The sequence below is a fragment of the Drosophila ananassae genome, chromosome 2R, assembly GCF_017639315.1.
Source record: "Drosophila ananassae strain 14024-0371.13 chromosome 2R, ASM1763931v2, whole genome shotgun sequence".
NCBI lineage: Eukaryota > Metazoa > Arthropoda > Insecta > Diptera > Drosophilidae > Drosophila > Drosophila ananassae.
This window is the reverse complement of record NC_057928.1, coordinates 5618843-5637803: the sequence shown is the minus strand read 5'-3', so window position 1 is coordinate 5637803 and position 18961 is coordinate 5618843. Positions and strand designations below refer to the sequence as shown.

Genomic DNA, 18961 nt, shown 5'->3' with positions numbered 1-18961 from the left:
GTTGTCTGAGACGTTATTACAGTTGTTATTGGTGGCTGCCAGCTTCTGGCCGCTGCAAAGGATACGTAAAAGTTTCTCAGAAAAATTCTGCGTACTTGACGGCGACGACTTCCGCTGCAACTTGCAGTGTGTCTGGTGCTGATGCTTTTATTTATTTGCCATCACTGCCTCGCCAGCACCAGCCCCACAACTTACGGCCGACTCTTCGCCGGAGCGCCAATAGTCAGCTCCGGAAGGAAGCGAGGTGAGCGAGAATCCATGCCTTCCCACTTAAATATTGCGCCCCAGGGCCCCCAGGTCGGAGACCGAACTCACAAGTTCTGTGACCGGCCGGCTGTCGCATCCCAGCATTACAGTGATTACGCTCTGTAAAACTTACGGTTTTATTGTAAGTTCCCTCGTACGCCGTACTCGGATGGAGGGCTCTACACTTCACAAAACAAAAGACATACCTATAGTGAAGGTACTCGAGAAATAATTAAAATATAACCGATACTCACCTTCTCAATCAATAATCATCTCCACTCTATCCATTTTTTTTAACTTTTAATTTTGTTAGTTGATCTTTTTTCGAGTGCATCCAATAACACAGTGTGGGTGACGAACTTTTGTAAATTGCCTGCGCGAGAACTTGGTGGTAAACTTGAAAAGCGCAGCTCGCAAAACAGAAACTCTGCGGGGCAGCAGAACTATCCCGATCAGAAGTGGCATTACCAAATCAAGCAGAGCACGTAATGAATCAGTCACAGCGATTAACTTTTACAGCAGCCGTGTGCAAGCGAATTACAGCCGACCCCAGAAAGGATTCAACTGACAGACTCCATCGGATAGAGACAAGGGTAATTTGTATCTCTGCCAATATGCGACACAAAAATTTAAAAATCATAGGGCTCTAAAATATAAGGTTTCTGAAGGAATGTCAAGTTATATATCTCTTAGGGGAATCTAAACTGGAGTAGAAAATATGGTTAATGGAAAAAAGCTTTTAGTAGTTATACGTTTGACAATACAATTAAGTTTAATAATATTAATTATATTATTATATATTATTTTATAATATTAACAAATAATACAATAAAGTTTATATGTTTTACTATATTCTTCCTTTGGAGCGGAATGTGTGAACGCGTGGATCTAAGAGACTACTACGGAGTTTTCATTTAAACTCCTGTTTAAGAGGAGCTCCAATGGAAAATATGTTACTCCAATGAGTTCTTATTCACTCCTTTAATGTAGACTCCCATGCAGATCAAGTTTGTTTCAAATTTTTTTTGCATCCCGCCCCAAAAATTAAATATCACTGTTCAGAAAAGATTGTTAAAAATCTTTGTTGCGAATCTAGACGAAAGTCCTACCTATACACAAGTTTATACCTAAGATTCAAATTAGTCCAAAACGGTCGGATTTTAAGGTGTTATACTTTTCATTATGCTTTCCTGCTGGGTAGTGGTAAGGATCTGTTCCACAGATCCAAAGGTTTCCAAAAAAAAGGACGAGGAATGGAAGAAAATAGTGCCGGATATCTTTTAATCAAGAAACTGGAATATAGTCATATCCATACCTGTAATACCCTTACTCGCACTTGTTCTATACTTGGAAAGGGTTGAGAAAGAGTATCTTAAATTGGGGATAACTATGTTTTGAATCACGATTTTTGCCGAGAAAACTGGCAACTTGTGAAGCAAAACTCGATGAATAAACTGCCACATCCGATGCCACATCCACAGCCTCTGGGCAACAACTCAAATGTGGCAGAACTGGAAATATAGCCAACAGAAACAGTGGTGGGGCTTATTGTTAAATAGTTCATTTATTAGTAAAAATATAATTGCATTTGATTTGTATATTTAAGTATATTGTTTGTATAATTTTAATTAACAAATATTGCAGCAAATTTCATCTACTAAATAATGGATTACGTTACGTATGCATCATACGGTATTACGGATTTGTATCTTTTTTGCCGGCGCCGCTTCGTTGTTTGGATGGGCGGATGGGCTCTGTCCCACGTCCTCTTCTACTTGCAGCCCGGCTCTTTCTCCGCCCCGTAAGAGTGTGTGTTCGCTTACAATTAACGGAAAATTTCAACAAGTTACAGCAAAATAACGCTTTTCATCACGAATTTACAAAAGACATGCACGTAAAGTACGTATTGCGAATTACGTCCTAGATCTGAGTATGGAGACTGCTTACATGACACGACAGCCCTCCCGCTCGCGGCTATTCTGCCGGGGCAACTGCCGCAGTGTCGGGGTGGACTGGGCAGTTCCGCCGCCTGCCGCCGGAACATTTCCGTTGGACTCGAGGCTGGCGTGTCGCGTCAGTCTCTGGTGATTTGGCCGCAAGTCCGCCACCGACCACTGGTTGGCGTTCACTTGCTGCGCCGTCCGATTTGGCACAAAATCATCCACTTCATCTTCATTGAGGCCGGTGCCAGAGTCCGCACCCTGATCACTACTCGTACTGGTCTCACGGAGTGATGCGCAGGAGGCGTCCCCCAGGGATTGGATGTACTGCTCCAAAAGATAGATGTGCGGCTGAAGGGTTAGCACGAATCCCCGGTAGAGCGAACCACTGTGCTCGAAGGTGCTCTGACTCAGTTGCTTCAGGGCAGCTTCCATTCGCCGGCAGGTGAGCACCGACTCGCTCCGGATGATGCCATTCACGATGCGGGAGATGGAAGCGGCATCTTGGAGCAAGATCGAAAGTACTAGGGCGTAGTCCGTGCAGTTCGCCTCGATGAATAGCTGCAGCAAGTAACGCAGCTTAATGGACAGCTTTTCAGGCAATGGGTTAACTGCAAGATCGTCCTCGGAAGCGGGCAGCGAATAGAGTCGTCGATAGCGGAAGTTGTCGAACGAGAGCTGCGATCCGGAACGCGTCTTCAGCACGGGAAGCGAGCTAGGCTGCTGCAGATCCTCCTCCTCTTCCTTAATACTTGGCTGCAGCTGCGGCGACTGCGTGGCCGCCCCATTGGGAGTAGCTAGACTAAAATATCCCGACTCCGAGGTCTGCGACGACCCCGCTCCGCCCGTCTGTCGGCGCAGCTGGTCGAAGTCATCCTTAGAAGGCGGCGGAAAGGGAATTGGTAGCTGCAGTTCTTCGTGCAGCGTTTGCAGAGCTCGGGCGAAGTCTTCTAGCTTGGCCGCACGCTCTACCTCTTGCGAAAGCCAGGTGACCAGATGAAAGTCCAGGTAGGCGCACATGTGGCCCAGATCCATCAGCTTGTGGTTCTGCAGTAGTTGGCGAGCATGTCTCTGAAGGATCAGGTCGATGCAAAAAATTTCCCGCTGCTTGGTGGATCGGCGACGCACCACCGTAGGTGCTCCCGAACTGCCCGTTTCTGTTGCAGTTGCCGCTCCCGTAGCAGACGCCTGTTTGTCCTTCGGCAGGTTGCTGGTCACCGTTGTGGAGAAGCTGCGCTCCCTCGCAATGGGGCCTAAAACCATGTTGAATGCGTCCGCGTTCTGATTCACTTGCTGCTGTTGGCTAACCTGCGGCGGAGGGGCGATCTTTACGTTCACCACCATTGAGGAGCGCGGCGAGTCAATCTCGTTGGGATCGATGGCCTTCAGGAATCGAATCAGATCCTTGGCCAACTCCCATTTGCGCTGCTGCAAGGCAATATCCAGCAGCATGGTGGCATACTGCTTGCTAACCACGGAGGGCTCCAGATTCTGCAGGATTATAAGGTAGCTGGCAGCCGTGTCCAGCTGTTCGGACTGCAGGCAAAGCTGGAAAAGCTCTTTCGGCTTGCCTGCCATCGAGAAAAGGTACGGCCAAAGGGCGATTTCCGTTTTGCGAGCGCATTGCACAATGGTCTCCAAATAGACGGGAAACTCCCGTATGAAATCTAGCACGCTGGGCAGCTGGGCGTCTGGAATGGGCTGTTTGCTTGTGGCCTCCTCTTCAAGTACCTCGTGCAGGAGCAGCTCCAGAGCGTGGGGGAAGTAGGGAAGCGAGCGGCAGGACTGCGCGATCTCCCACGCCGAGTAGCCGAGATTCCGTTTAATTAGCTGCCGCAGAACCTTGTGAAGGTAGATCTGCGACTTGCGTTCCATTAGGGCAAATGGAAGCGAGAAGTGAGAGCCCTGCTCGCTGGCGTACAAGGTGCTCTCGTTCTCCACGCCCAGAACGATTACGTTGTCGAAGAGTACGACCAATGGGTAAAGTTTCAGCGGAAATCCCAACATAATCCGCTTGGACATGAAGCTGTGTAGTCGTTGCCCTCCTACCTGGTCGCCCTCACGTCGCTCTCTCCCCGGCGGCAGAATAGGCAACCATACTCGCATTCCATGTGCCCCCGAATACAGCCACAGGCAGTCCCGCATCGCACAGCGCTCCAGGGAGTGGGATAGCCAAAAGACCTCCACGCAACTGGCTAGGCAGGTGGCCAGGAGCGTGTTGGGCACCTGTTCGATTATGGGAATACATTAGTGAACTGGAACAAGCAGATACTGGCGGATAGAAAGACTTACCTGCTCGCTGGAGTCACGCTGAATCATTAGGATGCGACCACAGACATTCACGATTATCGTCTCCGCCTGTTCCGCACCCGTCGGGTGTTGGCCCTGCGGCTTAAACTCGTTCCTGAGATTCGTCACCGTAAGACTCACTATGCAAGCCGGGTGGATGCAGATGCTCTTTACATCCAGCTCATAGGCACACTCGATGTCCAGGGCGTATGCGGACTTTTTAGTCATATTGAAGAGACTAACTATACCGTCCGCAGTAAGCACAATAAGCTGGTGTCGGAACGAGTTCAGACTGATAACCGGAGCGCGCACTTGTACCTTGTGGCCGAACTGATTGTCCAGCTTGCACTCCGCCGGATAACAGCGCAGTTCATCCGTGCGATCCAGGAGGGAGTAGCAGCCCATGACCACAAAACCTTGCCACCAAAGGAGGCCGCCAGACACCACGAAGTCCTTCTCCTGTGACTCGTTGCCGAAGAGTTTCCATCTACGGGACACCAGCGAGTAGTGCGCGAGACCAGTGCGTCCAGCCACCGCCAGGTGCAGTCCTTCCTGATCGATCGCCGCGTATCGAATGGGCCAATTGGTTGCCGCGTAGTTGAGCGGCAATTGCAACACTGTCCAGTACTTGCTCTCGGTGAGAATGCTACCTGTGTGGGGACTTTGCTTCAGCTCCAAGCAATCATCATCCGTCGTTGTCTCCGCTCCCGTGCCGCTCGAAGGAAATGTGGCCTGGCTGCCGGCGTACGTCCTCTCTAGATTATTTCCCTGGTTGAGGTACAGGCAATCTTCTCCCTGTAAAAGTATGTGGGGATTCGTCGTCATGCACGGGTTCATGCTGAGAGCGCTTTTCACAAACTGCAACTGCAGAACGTTGCTCCGATCCTTTTCTGTCTCATCCTGCCCCTCTGACGGCTTCTGAGTGAGCATAAATAGTTGGTAGCCCTCAGTGGACCATTCCAGGCGGCGCAGCTTAAGTGGATTATTTCGCAGCAGATCCACGTTGAGCCCAAAGTCCCAGCTCTGAGTGGACATCAAAAGCGCACCAAAGGTACTCCACAGCGACAAGCCGCCGTTTTTCCAGCTCACTGCCAGCACGCAGCCGTCGGGACTCCACTTTAGCTCGTTGACAGCTCCAAGGCTGTCCGGCAACACGTTCTCCGTCAGCATGAGGCGGTGGGAAAACTCCAAGCCGCCAGTAGCATCATCAATAGCGTACACATGAACTGCAGAGCTCTCCTGCCCGTATGCCAGTAGCCGGAACTTGTGGTTAACACTGCATACACTCGCGTCCTCTACGTCGGGCACCCAAAACCCGTGCATGTGGGTGGTATCGAAGCGCAGATGGCTAGCGACAAGAAAGGCAGCGCGGCGATCACTGAAAACGGCCGCACATCCTCCAATAAAAGGCGAGTACTCCAAGGATGCCACAAACGAATCTCTTCCCATAGGTGGGACATTACGTGCAGTTGCTTGATGCGGCTGCTGCTGGACGTAGAAAGGAATCTCGCGCAACTGGATTGCTGACAGGGCGGGCAACTGTATTTCATTTTCCGCCAGCTCTAATTGCGCCCACTGCACACGCAGAAGCTCACAGGATTGGGTGGCCAGGAGCAGTTCGCTGAGGCTAATGCAACACACTGCTGTGATAACGGACCCAAGAGTCACGCTACAGACCTCGCGCAAGCTCAATCTTGGAATGTTCTCCTTGATGAACAGCTCCGCCGAGTCCCGCTTCAGGCTTGCCGCGGGCGGGTCGACCTGTTGTAGGATCCCACTACCATTCGCGTCAAAATCTAGCTGATACAGCAGGAGTGCGCCTGCAGCGGTAAGTAGAACTAGCTGACGGGAGTCCGGTTTCCACACGACTAGCTGGCTGGGGCCATATTGCTGGAGGGAGTCCGCCGAGCGACGAAAGTATGCGATTGGGATGAGCGGGCTCGCGTACCAGATTCCCAAGAAATCGTCGCCCACGGCGGCCACGAGTATTTTGACGGCATCGCAGCAGACATGCTGTATCCTTGCACTCTCGCCGGGCAGTGCCAGGCTCACCCGCTTGGGCCAACCTACTGGAAAGTACATCCTCCGAGTGAATAGTTACTGCGCTGCGGAAAAATGCATTAGCTAGTGGGGAAGTGGATACGAGGCCGGGGGCGCATATTGTACTTGCCACCGAATGGGGAACCATTTACATTTTGCAGATTACGCCCAGTTTACATGGTATCCTTCGCTTAATTGGCACTTTTTAAAAACATTCCGCAGCACAACAAAAAATCTGCGAGATTTACGCGTATACAGTATGTGTTGGGAAACACCCAGAAATCACAGATGTTCATAGATAGGGATGACACTTTCTGCTTTGATTTCCCTTCCATAGATGAATCCACTTCGGAACCGGTTCTTTTTTTAACCTTCCTTGCTTCGACTTTCAACACTGCAAGATATAAGGCTCCCAGATTTGTAAACTGTCTTTTTTAAATTTTTCTATTTTGAATGCCGCTGCCACAATTTCATTGAAAAAATTTATTTATACTTCCGACTCTTTCACCCGGCCTGGATCACACTGTTATTTACGATTTTTATTTATCTTTGCTGTTATCTGCGAAATTTAAATAACAAAAGAACTAGTTCGATATTATAACTAGAATGAGTTCAGTTTCGAAATCCCTGGAATCAGTTCAGAGGAATCCAACTTATCGTTACCTATCGACAAAACATTTGGCAGCCGGCTTTTATAAAAAAATATATATTAAGGCCTGCGGATATTTCTTTACAGGAGTGGCCGGAATTTGGGTTACATAAACTTACTAGAATTATTGTCTTGTCTGCGATATGACTGCATTCGAGGGTGAGTAAGAAATGGAGAAAAAGAAAAATGCAATATATTACTCAAAAACTTATTGTAGAGTTTGGTGTGCTCCCGGAGCTCGGAAAGGCCACAGATGAGTTGGACTGGACGTAAGCAAGAAAATCTCATTTTTAATTGATTTATTATTATTTAAAGACCACCTACAGCTTGCCCACTGATGTCCAGGCGGAGGCAATTCCTCTGATCCTTGGTGGAGGTGATGTGCTGATGGCTGCCGAAACAGGGTCAGGCAAGACAGGTGCTTTCTGTCTGCCCATCCTCCAGATAGTCTGGGAAACGTTGCGAGATCTCAAGGAGGGCAAATCCGGGAAGGGCAGTGCCGCAGGCTCAGCGGGGGCAGTAGCTCCATGGACAATGTCCTTCTTCGATAGAGGAAATGCACTCGCTGTTACCCCAGATGGGCTGCGTTGCCAGTCGCGTGAGTTCAAGGAATGGCACGGCTGCCGCGCAACTACAGGCGTCCAAGGGAAGGGACGATTCTATTTTGAGGCCACTGTCACGGACGAGGGTCTCTGCCGTGTAGGCTGGTCCACGCAGCAGGCAAATCTGGACCTGGGTACTTGTCGCTTCGGCTTCGGATTCGGAGGCACGGGTAAAAAGTCCAACAATCGGCAGTTCGACGATTACGGTGAGAGCTTCGGCAAAGCAGATGTTATAGGCTGTCTACTTGACCTGCAACGTCTAGAAGTAAGCTTCACCAAGAACGGACAAAGCCTGGGAGTAGCTTTTCGTCTGCCTGAGAATCTTGCCAAGGAAACGTTTTACCCGGCTGTTGTGCTCAAGAACGCGGAAATGCAGTTTAATTTCGGGAAAACGGACTTTAAGTACGCTCCGGGAGGTGGATTCGACGCTGTGTGCAAGGCAGGAGCTGAGCACATTCGTTCCAATCCGTTGGCAAGTCCGTCTTCAAGTTCATTGAATGCCAAGCCGGCTCCCAACGCACCCCAGGCCATTATAATCGAGCCCAGTCGTGAATTGGCCGAGCAGACCTTCAATCAAATCGAAAAGTTTAAGCACCATCTGAGCAATCCTGAAGTGCGTTCACTGCTGCTGATTGGTGGCGTGCGACTGGAGGAGCAGAAGGCTGAGCTGTCGAAGGGAATTCATATTGTGGTTGGGACTCCCGGAAGACTGGAGGAGCTGATTAATAGTGGCCTGGTGCTGCTAACGCACTGCCGCTTCTTCGTACTGGACGAGGCGGACGCACTGCTTAAGCAAGGCTACACCGAATTGATAGACCGCCTGCACAAGCAGATTCCAAAGATTACGGCGGATGGACGACGGCTGCAAATGATCGTATGTTCTGCCACGCTGCATGCCTTCGAGGTAAAGAAGATGGCCGAACGTCTGATGCACTTCCCCACGTGGGTGGATTTGAAAGGGGAAGATGCCGTGCCAGAAACGGTCCATCACGTCGTCTGCATGGTCGACCCACATGCCGACTCCAGTTGGCAGTCTTTGCGCCAAGCCATTCGAACCGACGGGGTTCACGATAGGGACAACGTGCACCCTAGCAACCACTCCCAGGAGACGTTCTCGCAGGCAGTGAAACTTCTCAAAGGAGAGTACTGCGTCTATGCAATAGAGAAGCACCGCATGGACCGGGCCATCATCTTCTGCCGCACAAAGCAGGATTGCGATCATCTGGAACAGTACTTGAAGCAGCGTGGAGGTCAGCGCTTCTCCTGCGTCTGCCTTCACGGTGATCGCAAGCCGCAGGAGCGCAAGCAGAATCTGGAAATGTTCAAGCGCCAGCAGGTCAAGTATCTAATCTGCACGGACGTGGCAGCCCGTGGACTGGACATTACCGGATTGCCCTTCAGTAAGTGGTAGACATCCTTCGCCATAATTTATTAATTTAATTCCACTTTATCCCCCAGTGATTAACGTGACTCTGCCCGACGACAAGGCCAACTATGTGCACCGGATCGGACGCGTTGGAAGGGCCGAGCGCATGGGGCTGGCCATCAGCCTCGTGGCCACCGTGCCGGAAAAGGTGTGGTACCACGGAGAGTGGTGCAAGTCCCGCGGCCGCAACTGCAGCAACACCAACCTGACCGACGTGCGAGGCTGCTGCATATGGTACAATGAGCCGAATCTGTTGGCCGAAGTGGAGGACCACCTCAACATCACCATCCAGCAAGTCGACCGCGCCATGGAGGTGCCTGTAAATGACTTCGACGGCAAGGTCGTTTATGGCCAGAAGAACCTCAACACAGGCAGCGGATACGCCGATCACGTGGAGCAGCTGGTGCCCACCGTTCGAAAACTAACTGATCTGGAGCTGCAATCACAATCTTTATTTTTAAAACGCCTTAAGGTCTAGTCGGGAATTCGTCTGGAGATGGAGCTGTCGTAAAATGAGCCAGTTGGCGGGGGAATACTTCTGTGGCAAACACACACAGCACCTAAATAGGCAGGAAATCCGATCAGTTGCTTCGGAGAACACACAATATAGCATTACAAGTAAACATTTAATTTAATTAACTCTAAAATCTTCTTTCTAAGCCTCGGGTGGAAGTCGGGTGGTTTCTCTTACTCCTCCTCTTCCTCTTCCTCATCTTCCTCGTGGAACTCTGTTCGCATTTGCTGCAACTGCCTAAGCTGCTGACATAGCTGGTTGCCGAAGGACTCCACGTAACGGGGGCTGATCTTGTCCAGCAGGGCGTAGGGGGTCTCGAAGATCTCTTCCTCCTCATCTTCTTGCTGGTTAGCTCCTCCGTTGCGAAGCAATGCAGACACCCGTGGGTCCTCGTCGATGGTGTCATACTGCGAGGAGACAATCTTGAAGCCGCGACTGGTCACCTGCACGCAGCAAGTGGCGCTCTCGATGGTGCGTATGTTCAAATATATCTGTGTGGCGTCACTGGGCAGTTTTGAGGAAACGCAAATCTCGGCGACGTGTGCCTTCACGTCCTGGATGATGGCATTGGCTTCGTCCAGGCAGTTGAACACTTGCTCGTCCCCGGACTCCGTGCTTTCCCTCGGCTCGCCCATTTTTTCAGGTCGCAGTGGCCCGTAGTGGAATGCTTCGGCTCGCCTTCCAAGTGAGTCCGGTTCGAGGTGATTTTTCTCCCAGTTCACAGGCGCAACATGTCTTCGATTCTCCATATGTGACAACAGCTGCCCTTCGCGTTAGCACATTTCTAAAGCTGAGGGGTGTTCTTACTTTCACCCAAATCACTTGGGATTTTATTATCAAGGCATTTGCGATTCGCCAATCAGAAAAATGATTACAAAGTAATTCAACAACCAATCTAAAATAATTATAAATTTTTTTAAATGTTCTTAACTAAGTAATAATCTTTTTTAGTTTCTTTAGCAATGGAAAAAAATATTTAATAAACTTTAGTGGCGTAAGCTTTAATAAATCGTATTTTTAAGCAAAAACAGAATAAAATTATACAAAACGACAAATAAGATTAATATGATAAAAATAATAGTTTAAAAATATTTCTTAAATATTAAAATCGAGCACAATGCCCGCCCTAAAAAAAATTCACCTTTATTTTCTTAATTTAAACTTTAAATTTTAATGTAACTATTACGGATTGTCTAAAAGTCATTTTTTTTCCAAAATTTTATTAGTCAAAAATCGATTACCGCAAGTTTGTGAAAATTTAAAATGATTTCGAAATAAAGCTCAACGTAATCACACATGTATGTTTCTATTTTGAACGAAAACGGGAACGCCCTCGTAAGGTACTATCTCGCATTTGTGACTTGGTGATGGACTACCGGCATGCCAAAAATTAAATCGGCCATCAATGTGCTCCTACAGGAAGCGGAGGAGCTGTGCATTGGCAGCAGTGTGGTGGAGCTCGACCGGGTGCCCACTGCCCTGGAGTTCTGCCGCGAGTTCTACGGCAAGAATCAGCCGGTAGTCATTCGCAAAGCGGTTTCATGGCCGGCCATTGGAAAGTGGACTCCGGAGTACCTGATCAAAGCCCTCAATGATAAGATTGTGGACGTAGCCATAACCCCAAACGGGTACGCCGATGGCCTGGCTGTCCAGGATGGGAAGGAGTATTTTGTCCTGCCCATGGAAACGAAGATGAAACTCTCCCAGGTGATCAACTGTCTTGACGATCCTACCGGCGCCGTCTACTACATCCAGAAGCAGAACTCGAACCTCAGCCAGGACCTGCCCGAACTGGCCAAGGACTTGCGGATCAGCGACCTCGACTTCGCCCAGCAGTCATTCAACAAACCTCCTGATGCGGTTAATTTCTGGTTGGGTGATGAGCGTGCCGTGACCTCCATGCACAAAGATCCGTATGAGAATCTTTACTGCGTTGTATCCGGTCACAAGGACTTCATCCTTATTCCTCCGCATCAGCTGAGCTGTGTGCCTCGAAGCTTGTACCCCACCGGCGTCTACCGCACCGCCGCCAATGGACAATTTTACATAGAACCCTTTCGGGACGAGGACGGCTGCGAACAGCTCACAGAGTGGGTCAGCATAGACCCAATAGCGCCAGACTTAGCTAGGTTCCCAGAGTACTCCCGCGCCAGGCCCCTACATGTGCGCGTCAACGCAGGGGACATCCTTTACTTGCCCAACTACTGGTTCCACCACGTGCGCCAAAGCCACAAGTGCATTGCCGTCAACTTTTGGTACGATCTCGACTACGACAGTCGGTACTGCTACTTCCGCATGCTGGAGGAACTTACCAGCAAGACCAGCTAGAAACTGCCTACATTAGAAATGCACTCATTGTTGTACCATTGTTCTGTTTAAAATTAAAGATTAAATATCGAAAGGAATGTTATTTGTATTTGTTTTCAAACAATAATCCGAAGCAACCAAGAGGATGAGGATTCAGTTAACGTTCCGAAAATACTTATTTAATTTTCTTGTACAAGTTCTGCTCCTAAGCGCCAGATCTTACCAATTATGGGTTTTATAAGATAATTGAGTAACTTCTGACACAGAGTTACGTTCTCTTAATATCTGTTTCGATAAAACCAGTAAGACTATTAAACAGAGACAAATTTTAATTCATATTAGTAAGGAATATCATCTAAAAGTAATTTTATTTGTATAAAATGGAGGAATTATAAACAAACGCATTCGGTGTAAAAAAGTTGTGTAATTTAATTTTAAATGGGTTTTCTAATCCAAAACTGAAAACTAGGGTAAGAATAACATAAATTTAACGCCCCGAAAAACGGGAATGAGTGATGGGGTGTCCGTATGGATAAGTGTAAGCTATGATATTAGGAATGTATAAATAGATAGGATTATTCCCTCGTTTAGTCCTGGGTTTGCTCCTTTTCTTGATCAGGCGATTCATCTACCACTAGAGCGTCCGCCTCCTCTCCCGGGTTTTCATCATTCTCACACTCCAGCTCGCCACTTACGGGGGAGTTACCATTCTTTTGGTCAGCTTCGGCCAGGTCGCCATCGTTTTGAGAGTCTTGCGAGTGGGGCTGGGATAGTTCCCGAGATTGGGGCTTATTGGACTGCACCTTCATGCCCTCAGGGGGCTGAACTACTACGAAGAGTTGTTCCAAATAATTTCGGTACCACAGCAGAAAATTGTCGCGCTGCCGAGGCATGACCATCTTCTTGATTTTGGCATAAATGCGTTTGGGGGATATGAGTGGGGAGCTGGCACTGGTCGAGTTCTGCGCTGCCGTGGCCGTCAGCTTGGAGACCTCCACCAAGAGGGAGTCGTTTATTACGGTGTTGTTGTGCGTTTGGTTGCGAATGCGTTTTATGATGTACTCGATGAGCTCATGATCAGGGCCCAGGTTAGGACCCAAATCCGAGGCTACATCTTTTGCCGCATCATCTGATTGCTCATCTGCATTCTCCGGTCCCTTCTAAAAAGAACAAAAAAAATGTATTAATTTTTTCCCCGAAATTGTCCAACTTTTTAAGAAAAAGGTACCTCCTCGTTTTCCTTTCTTGAAGGAGTAACAACAGACGCCACATAAGCGTTCGTTGCCAATTCGCCCTGCTCAAGGGTACTAGGCTCAAGGGCCTTATCGTCCTCAGGACGATCGTTATCCAACTGCAGGCTCACCGGTTCCAGCGGTGTGTCGCTGCGACTCTCTGTCGCTTCAACATCTGGATTGAGACGGGGCTCATTATCGTCCTGGTTTAGCGCCTTTCGCAAGTTTTGTGGCTCCTGCGGTTGCTGGAATTGTTGAAGTTGTTGCTGCTCGAAGAGCGACTCCAGCCGGCGGTAGACGTCCTCCTTTATAGACTCGTAGAACTTCGTAGTGAATTTGTCGTTCTTCAGTGCATTGACCAGTAGGTTACGGTTGAGCTCCTCAGACGCAGTCTCCTCGATTCTCTCCCGCTCCAAAACGTTCGAATCGTCCTCTGGAGAAGGCTCCTGACCCAAAGATGCAGTAGCATCCAGAGGGCTTGCCTGTGGCAATTCGGCGTAGTCCATGTACTGAGCAGGCAGCTCAAAATCGAAACGCAGGTGGCGCTGTTGGATAGGAGTCAATGAGACTGCAGAAGTGCTCGGCTTAGCTGGCACTTTGTTTCGTTGGTACAAGGGGCTGTTGCCGAAGTTGACGTTCATGTTTAGGTTGGACGAGTTTGCCTGCTCAGGCTCCTCGTCCCGCAGTGTTGAGAGCTGTGGACGCCGCCGGTTGCGTCTGCGACCAGAGCCAAACACCGCATTGTCGAGGTTTTCGTCCACATCATCCACCTCCTCTTCTTCGCGATTGTGGTCGAGAGCCTGGTCCTCGCGCCAGTCTCGCTTCCTGACCGCACTGCCACTATTGTTCAGGTTATTGCTGCTGCTGCCATGCAAAGCTGTTAGTGGCGACTCAAAAAAATGTCTTCGCTGCGGCTGCGACTGCTGTTGCTGTTGCTGAAGGGTGACTCCACTCGCCGACCCGCGGGAAGAGTGAGGCGCCAGAAGCTGCGGCGTCTGAAAGTAGCTTGGCCGTGTCCGCTGCCGACGGTACTGCTGGAAGTCCAGGTTCTGCTCCTCGTTACTCTTGTTCGACAGAAGATTTTGGCGGGAGTGGCTGCAAAAGCGCATTGAGTTTAATGGGTTATTGCAAGCAGGAAGCTTCAGCTCAAAAGTTAATAATGGTAATCGGGATAATAAAATAGTGTGTTACAAAAGTGTTAGTCTACCTTGGCTCAATGGTAAATATACCACTAGTAACCAGGACACTAGCTGTTAGTCACTTTCAACTCTGTTAATAGCACCCAATATTGCATGCAACGCCTTGCTGCACTTACCGACTCACAGAATTGAAAATGAACTCAAAACACTAATTTGCTTTACATTTTATTGGTTGGGACCTCTCTCCCCTAAATTACTAAATAAAAACCATCACCGAAGTTGGGGCATTACCTGCGGAAGTTGTCCCAGTAGTTGTTGGCCCTGTTGCCCGGGGGCACTTGGTTGTTGAGCGTGGCGGCTACTCCAGTTCCCGATCCGGATCCCTCGGAGAGGGTGTGCAGGTTGTTTGCATGCTGGTTCTGGGTGCGCAGGTTGGCGTTGTTTTGGTGAATCGTGTTGTTGTGGTGGTTCATGAAAATGGGTCCCGGGCTGTTGCGGTACGACGGTGGTGACAGAGGGGTTTCGTTGTTGAAATGAGTTGGTGGGGGAGCAGCGTTATTTAGAAACGGCTGCTGTTGGTGCTGCAGCTGCTGCTGCTGCTGATGCAGGTGGCTGTCGCCTCCTGCCCGATGACTGCGCTGGAAGTTACTAAAGGCGCTCTGATGGGTGCCGAAGCTGAAGAGCTGCTCTGATTGGGCGCGTGTACTTCCCAGGCAGAGGTTGTTGAGATTCGGTGGAGGAACGGAGTCCGCTCGCATCCCAAAACCATGGTCCTGACAAGCCACCACATTGAGGCGATCTTGGAGCTATAAAATCAAAATTCGAGTTTTAAACTATCAGAGTTATTGGGGATAAACTTACCGCGTGCAGCTGACTGTTAAGTGCGTCGATTTCCCGTTGCTGGTGCCACAAAGTTTGGTTGCACTGGCACACTGAGTTAATAAGCATCTGCTGGGTTTGCATAAACTGCTGCAGCATGACGGGATCGGGGGAGCCGTTCGATCCCGAGGTGTTGGATGAGTTTGCCTGCGGGGCTGCCGTCTGCGCTTTGAACTCTGCTCCTGAGCTGGAGGTGGCTTGCCCATAGCTAGGTTGCTGACTGTGCCAGGCACTGCCTGAGTTCTGCGAGCCTAAAATGTAAAATTAAATTATTTTTGTTTTGATTTTATATTTCCGTGGAATTTAGGCATTCCTCTAACTTAATAAACAATAATGTTTGTTTAATAAAATACTCCCACGAGCCAATAATTAGCATCATTTAAATGGACCTCATTTAAAAATTCATAAATAAATACGGAATACACTTACCCCAAATGCCCTTCACCGGCTGCATGGGGGGTGGCATGTACTGCGATCTGTTGCTGCTCGAGGGCAGACTGTCGTTTCCCAGCGACAACGTGTCTATTGTGGCGTTCAGTTCGTCCTCAGTGTGGGCTGAGGGTGGAGCCTGTGGCGGCGGTGGCGGCGGGTGAGAAGCGAGCTGTCCGCGCCGCTGTTCGACCACCGTGCTGGCCGATGGTGCCCGTTTCAGCGTCGCCGAAGAGGCGGTGCGGACGTGGGCAAAGTACCGGTCGCTGTCGGTATCGTCGTTACCTTCGTCGTCTGCCTCCGAAGTGGTTTGGTTGCTAGCAACGTAGCGCTGCTCCAGCTCTCGCTGCTTCTGTTCGTACTCTTTTCGCAAGCGCTCGCACTGGAGCCGCAGCTCGTCGCGCAATTGTTCCTTGGTGGGCGTGGCCTGAAGAGAGGTATCTACCTCGGAGGGATCTTCGTTTTCCTCATCCTCCTCCACTGCTCGTTGTCTTGCTGGCGTTGGGGTCGGCGTAAGACTGTTTCGCTTTAGGGCCTCTTCGCCCATGAGAACTGCGGCGGCAGCTTGCTGCTTGCGGCGTTCGATTTCTGCTTTGAGAGCGAGAATCCGGTCGCGCTCCTTTTGCAGGCTGGCTGCCTCAGCACGCAGCTCCGAAGTAACATCGTTAAGCGCGAAAACACGCTGGGCTATCTCTGCCGGCAATGCTCGCTCCACGCTGCCCCGTTCCTCACTTCGGCGCTCCAATGAGGCGCCCACACTAGGTGTTCCTTCCTCAATTTGGTTGACTGTGTTCAGCATACTCTTCAACTTTGCCATTTGCGCTTTCAAGGCGTCAATATCCGCCGTCTTCTGGTTGATCATAGCTTGAGCTTGGAGTGCCCGCTGGGCTGCGCTGGCGGCCTCTTGGCGCAGGATGGGCACATTGCGTTGGTATTCCACCGGCACAACTCGCTCCTTAGCAGGCGCTGGAGCAGAGACCGGCTCCGAGGCCTGGGCTTGTTCAAGGGCTGGTTTTTGTGGAGGAGTGGCAGACCTTGCGTTAACGTTGGAGCGAGTCTCTCTGGCCACGCGGTTGATACTATTTAGCTCTTCGACCAGGTTACGCATGTCCTCGCGTTGACCTCGAAGCGATTCCAACTTTTGCTGTAGGGCCTGTTGCTCTGCCAAGATTTCAGGTCCATCGTCTCCCAACACGCTGCTAAGCTCGTTCTGATTGTGAATGAAAGCCGTGAGATTTTTCATGCGTCCCACCAAGGAGGCCATATCATCTTGCACCTGTTGCACTGACTCGTAACTTGGGGCATCTCCTCCTCCCCTATTGTGGGGTAATTGACTGGCTTGCTGCCGCAGCTGTTCCATCTCGCTGAGATGCGACTTGGCCAGGTTCTGGATTTGCAATAGTTTGGCCTGCTCATCTTGCAGATGCTGCATGTTGCGGTTGGAGGCCTCCAGCCTCTGCTGCAGCTCATCAAAGGTGGGTGCAGTGTCGGGCGTAGGAGTTTCCAGGACGCTGTGCAAAGATTGAATAGACTGGGCACGGTTGTCGCTCATCTGCAAGGAATAGAAACTTGTTACGGAAAGTCGAATTTATTTCCTGAATACAAATACCTCGCTTAAAGCAACATCCTCCAGGCTTGTAGAGTTCACTACGCCCTCCTCTTGTTCCACACCTGGATTAATTTCGTGCACCATGTTGTTAAGTTGCTATAAGGAAAGTTAAGTTGAAAGTACTTGTGTTCAAACAGCTTTAAATTCTAATTCCAGCTTTAGGTTGACTCACCTCCACTAGGTTTTCCGCTGACTGGTGACCGTGGCTGTTCAAGTTTTCGTCTAGTTCCAGCAGGGAACGCAGAACCTCTACTTGAGAGCGTCCGCCTTCAATCCTGTGAGTTATTGGGGGAAGGCTAAGAAAGCGATGCACTAGAGTCTGCAGGTTAGCGCTCAATGGAATGGGATTCTCGTCGCCGCTGTTGCAGTTTCCGTTGCTGGTAGTCGCGTTTGGAATAACTACGCCCACTGCGGCATTCGGGGGAGTCGTCTGACGCAGCCGCAACAAAGATGTGGAAGTGACTGCCGGAGACGAGGACGACGGCTGATGCTGGACGCGCTGCACAGGACGCACGGGGAATCGGTAGCGTTGCTGCTGTTGCTCTGAGAAGGAAGGTAATTGTGTTATATATACATCGATTTATGTCAGAATGTGGGCTGCTGACCACGTAGATTCGTGGGCGTCTATTTTCGTGCCCGCGTATTTTTAGAACATGAACTAGCGCACCGATCTATGCGGCTAGGTGGGCATATTGGAAGTGTTCAATGAATACGTTTCTAAAGGCAACTTCTGACCTGGCGACTACTTACCAACTGTATCGTAGCTGCTCTGCTCCCCCGATTCGTGTCGTGGTTTCTGTTGCTCTTGAGCTTGACTCCCAGGGTCTCTAGAGGATGTGGGTTGCTGCTGATCCTCTGGGGGACGGATTTTTCCGTTTGTAATGCGGGATCGGTGCAGCAGCTCCTTGAAGCAACACCAAAGAAAGGTTACCAAAAGGATTAGCAGAAGTAGGGCCGCAATTTTGACGGCTTCTCTGTATATATATATTGGCGTTTTCAGATATATCTATACAAAATGCGTTCAGCGATCGACCGAAATCCCCTGACCATCAGGACTGAGACCGTTTTCTCTACTGAACCATTGGATTGAAATCTCGCGGCCGGGATGAGTGTGAAGTGTATTTATAAATCGGAGAGGCATCTACAAATGTATCTTGCAGATGCCATGGCAACGGACAACTTACGTTTAGTGTTTTCAGCGTCTCTCGCTGTAGGGGCTCCACGAATTCGAGGTCCGGCTCGCCCAGGTGCTCTTGCTGCCGACGGGATCGGGTAGACCGGCCGGTTGTAGGAGTGGTCGCTGCGGTTCCGGCTGCAGATGTTCCCCCATTCAAAAGGGGACGCTGTTGTTGTTGCTGCTGTTTGGGCACTGCGCCGGTCGCACCGCTGACAGAATTGTTATTGCTATTGCCGCTGGAGCGGGCGGAGGCGCTGCCCTGGTCCACAACTACTTTGAGGGGCGGCGCCATAACAAAATGTATTTTTATTCAATTTTATTTATTTTTGTTAGACTCCCACTGTTTTTCTGATTTGCGCACTCTGACAGCTGATCGAACCAGGGCTGCAAAGCAATGCGCCACCTTTGATGCGGTCACACTGAACGGGGTTCACGTTTGAAATTTTAATGACCGTTAGAAAGCCTATTCAGTTAGAATCTATT

At 49.9% G+C, this 18961-nt stretch overlaps 5 protein-coding genes across 7 annotated transcripts; 2 read left to right on the top strand and 3 right to left on the bottom strand.

The window, feature by feature from the left end:
- Positions 1 to 1823: 1823 nt before the first annotated feature.
- On the bottom strand, positions 1824 to 6833 carry LOC6506130 (guanine nucleotide exchange factor subunit Rich). Of its 3 annotated transcripts, none has more exons than XM_014909149.3 (3): positions 6668 to 6833; positions 4479 to 6599; positions 1824 to 4412 (listed from the first exon to the last, which is right to left on the bottom strand). In XM_014909149.3, the coding sequence occupies exons 2-3, from the start codon at positions 6555 to 6557 to the stop codon at positions 2190 to 2192; spliced, it is 4302 nt and encodes a 1433-aa protein (XP_014764635.1). In that variant the 5' UTR covers positions 6558 to 6599; positions 6668 to 6833; the 3' UTR covers positions 1824 to 2189. The 3 variants fall into 3 exon arrangements, with proteins under 3 accessions (XP_014764635.1, XP_014764636.1, XP_001958491.1); XM_014909150.3 differs by having other exon boundaries at positions 4479 to 6580; XM_001958455.4 differs by having other exon boundaries at positions 4479 to 6575.
- Positions 6834 to 7142: 309 nt separating this feature from the next.
- LOC6493815 (ATP-dependent RNA helicase Ddx1) lies at positions 7143 to 9839 on the top strand. The gene is made up of 4 exons (XM_001958456.4): positions 7143 to 7323; positions 7382 to 7433; positions 7491 to 9166; positions 9225 to 9839. The coding sequence occupies exons 1-4, from the start codon at positions 7308 to 7310 to the stop codon at positions 9668 to 9670; spliced, it is 2190 nt and encodes a 729-aa protein (XP_001958492.1). The 5' UTR covers positions 7143 to 7307; the 3' UTR covers positions 9671 to 9839.
- A 40-nt stretch (positions 9840 to 9879) lies between these two features.
- On the bottom strand, positions 9880 to 10499 carry LOC6506129 (GSK3-beta interaction protein). The gene has a single exon (XM_001958457.4). The coding sequence runs from the start codon at positions 10453 to 10455 to the stop codon at positions 9880 to 9882; it is 576 nt and encodes a 191-aa protein (XP_001958493.2). The 5' UTR covers positions 10456 to 10499.
- A 521-nt stretch (positions 10500 to 11020) lies between these two features.
- Positions 11021 to 12116, top strand: LOC6493816 (bifunctional peptidase and (3S)-lysyl hydroxylase JMJD7). The gene has a single exon (XM_001958458.4). The coding sequence runs from the start codon at positions 11087 to 11089 to the stop codon at positions 12032 to 12034; it is 948 nt and encodes a 315-aa protein (XP_001958494.1). The 5' UTR covers positions 11021 to 11086; the 3' UTR covers positions 12035 to 12116.
- A 301-nt stretch (positions 12117 to 12417) lies between these two features.
- On the bottom strand, positions 12418 to 18882 carry LOC6506127. The gene is made up of 9 exons (XM_001958459.4): positions 18486 to 18882; positions 18052 to 18205; positions 17474 to 17844; positions 17302 to 17397; positions 15693 to 17244; positions 15246 to 15514; positions 14676 to 15190; positions 13242 to 14340; positions 12418 to 13173 (listed from the first exon to the last, which is right to left on the bottom strand). The coding sequence occupies exons 1-9, from the start codon at positions 18768 to 18770 to the stop codon at positions 12601 to 12603; spliced, it is 4914 nt and encodes a 1637-aa protein (XP_001958495.1). The 5' UTR covers positions 18771 to 18882; the 3' UTR covers positions 12418 to 12600.
- Between the last annotated feature and the right edge of the window lie 79 nt (positions 18883 to 18961).

Excerpts from the sequence above, each read along its gene's own strand:
- LOC6493816 (XM_001958458.4), top strand. The coding sequence starts at position 11,087 with ATGCCAAAAATTAAATCGGCCATCAATGTGCTCCTACAGGAAGCGGAG.
- LOC6493815 (XM_001958456.4), top strand. Across the intron at positions 7,434-7,490 it reads ACAGATGAGTTGGACTGGAC|CTTGCCCACTGATGTCCAGG; the intron begins GTAAGCAAGAAA and ends GACCACCTACAG. Across the intron at positions 9,167-9,224 it reads CATTACCGGATTGCCCTTCA|TGATTAACGTGACTCTGCCC; the intron begins GTAAGTGGTAGA and ends TTTATCCCCCAG.
- LOC6506130 (XM_014909149.3), bottom strand. The coding sequence starts at position 6,557 with ATGTACTTTCCAGTAGGTTGGCCCAAGCGGGTGAGCCTGGCACTGCCC. Across the intron at positions 4,413-4,478 it reads AGCGTGACTCCAGCGAGCAG|GTGCCCAACACGCTCCTGGC; the intron begins GTAAGTCTTTCT and ends ATAATCGAACAG.
- LOC6506127 (XM_001958459.4), bottom strand. The coding sequence starts at position 18,770 with ATGGCGCCGCCCCTCAAAGTAGTTGTGGACCAGGGCAGCGCCTCCGCC. Across the intron at positions 18,206-18,485 it reads AGACGCTGAAAACACTAAAC|GAGCTGCTGCACCGATCCCG; the intron begins GTAAGTTGTCCG and ends TGTTGCTTCAAG. Across the intron at positions 17,245-17,301 it reads AGGATGTTGCTTTAAGCGAG|ATGAGCGACAACCGTGCCCA; the intron begins GTATTTGTATTC and ends TATTCCTTGCAG.
- LOC6506129 (XM_001958457.4), bottom strand. The coding sequence starts at position 10,455 with ATGGAGAATCGAAGACATGTTGCGCCTGTGAACTGGGAGAAAAATCAC.